We start from the raw sequence: 1,810 nt of genomic DNA, 5'->3' as shown, positions 1-1,810 counted from the left end.
AAGTAACCAGTCTACATTTTGGTTTACAGATTTATAGATTTCACAGAGAGGGAAGGGCACACTTATAACTGAAGGCTAAGCATCAGTTGCTAGGAGACAAAGACTCCTTGTGATGTCACAGCTACTCATGTTGAGTACCATAGTGATAGTTTAGATTAGTGTATCTATGCAAGCCTACTGAAGCAGCATTTGAGCTGCAGTGTTCAAAACCATGTAGAAGGGAAGAGTATCTGAAGGAAAATTTATTTGAAATGGCACATATTTCTTCAGAAATTCAGGACATTTCTTCTAAGGATGGATCAGCTGGTTCAGGAAACCCCATCAGACCTCCCGTGTGCGATCACACATTCACTGAGGACTCCGAATTAAGGTCTATGGTTGAAGAAAGCGCATTTCAGGTTTTGTCTGAAGGATCCTTGATAAAAAGACCCCGTTACACGTTTCGTGCCTCTGAACCAGAAGTAGATAATGATTTTCTTTCCCTGACCTTTCCCAGAAAACTCTGGAAAATAGTGGAAAGTGACCAATTTAAGTCTATTTGGTGGGATGAGAATGGAACTTCTATAGTGATTAATGAAGCACTCTTTGAAAAAGAAGTTTTGGAAAGAAAAGCCCCTTTCAGAATATTTGAAACTGATAGTATGAAAAGTTTAGTTCGGCAGCTTAACCTCTACGGATTTAGTAAAATGCGGCAGAACGTTCAACGATCTGCATCTCTAGCTGACTTTCTGGCAGAAGAAAGAGAAGTCTCTGTTTTAAGCAAGGTATTCAAAATTTCACTTATCACTTTTAAAGGGCATGCACATGATTTTAATTTCTGCATCAATAGATATTTGTTAGTATATATAGTGTAAGACAAGATTTTGATGACTATATAAAATATTACTTAACTTTTTTAATGGAGTTCACTTTGATCTTTGCACATCAACATTTTAAGAAATTTTGCAACCAACTTTGATTCTCATCAGCGAACTCCAAAATAAAGGTACTAAAGCTGCATGAAGTACAATTAACTTTACTGATAATTTATAGCAGACTTTCTGTTGGAGACACTATTTGAATGTTTGTTTGCAGAAAGTAATTTTATTTTTAAAAGTCTACAGTGAAACTTTCCATGCATTATATGGTGATATTAACTTTTGTGTAGTGAAAATGAAATGCGAGATTTTGATAGGTAATGTTTGTTATGGTCTAATCTCTGTTTGACATGGTACTAATTACCTTTCCCATTTGGTTACAGTTACAGTTTTATCAAAATGCAAATTTTAAACGAGGCTGTCCCCAACTTTTAGTAAGAATGAAAAGAAGAGTTGGGATTAAAAATGCATCAGTTCAAGATGTCAACAAGAAGCACTTTAGATCAGGGGGCAACATGGATAATCAAAATTCTGGTTTAGCTGGTGAAAACAGTGCAGAAAGTTTATTTGCAACCTCTGAAAATTTAAATATAGCACCAATAAGAAAGCCTCCAACCAGGCAGAGGATTGCTAATAAAATTGACACAATCAAAAGTGATTTTTATCCTCCATCATCAGCTTTAGTTGGACCAACAAAGCAAACTGTACCAGATCAACGCAGTATTTTAAATCAGTTGACCACTTTCCACATGCAGTCACATAGCAGCTACACACAAGCAAATGGCCGCATTGTGAATTTGGTTACGACTACAACCTCTATGTCTCAGTACCACATTGTATCTCCGCTACAGAACAGCTATTTTGGACTGATGGCAGAGCCTTCTCCTAGTCCAACCAGATATCCTCATTTGCCAGCTCACGAGGCTCCTTTTGCTAACCTGCTCTCAGCAGGA

The 1,810-nt window shown here is 37.0% G+C and overlaps 1 protein-coding gene across 1 annotated transcript in view; it reads left to right on the top strand.

The window, feature by feature from the left end:
• Nucleotides 1-143: 143 nt before the first annotated feature.
• LOC102483415 (heat shock transcription factor, Y-linked-like) overlaps nucleotides 144-1,810 on the top strand; it is a 2,111-nt gene continuing 444 nt past the window's right edge. Inside the window, exons 1-2 of the mRNA XM_014585565.1 lie at nucleotides 144-764; nucleotides 1,241-1,810. Coding sequence (XP_014441051.1) covers nucleotides 252-764; nucleotides 1,241-1,810 — 1,083 coding nt within the window. The 5' untranslated portion in view covers nucleotides 144-251. The remainder of the gene's footprint in view (nucleotides 765-1,240) is intronic.

Source organism: Tupaia chinensis, unplaced genomic scaffold, assembly GCF_000334495.1.
Source record: "Tupaia chinensis unplaced genomic scaffold, TupChi_1.0 Scaffold149983_1, whole genome shotgun sequence".
Lineage (NCBI taxonomy): Eukaryota > Metazoa > Chordata > Mammalia > Scandentia > Tupaiidae > Tupaia > Tupaia belangeri.
The sequence above is the reverse complement of the archived record's forward strand: the minus strand, read 5'-3'. Positions and strand labels throughout refer to the sequence as shown.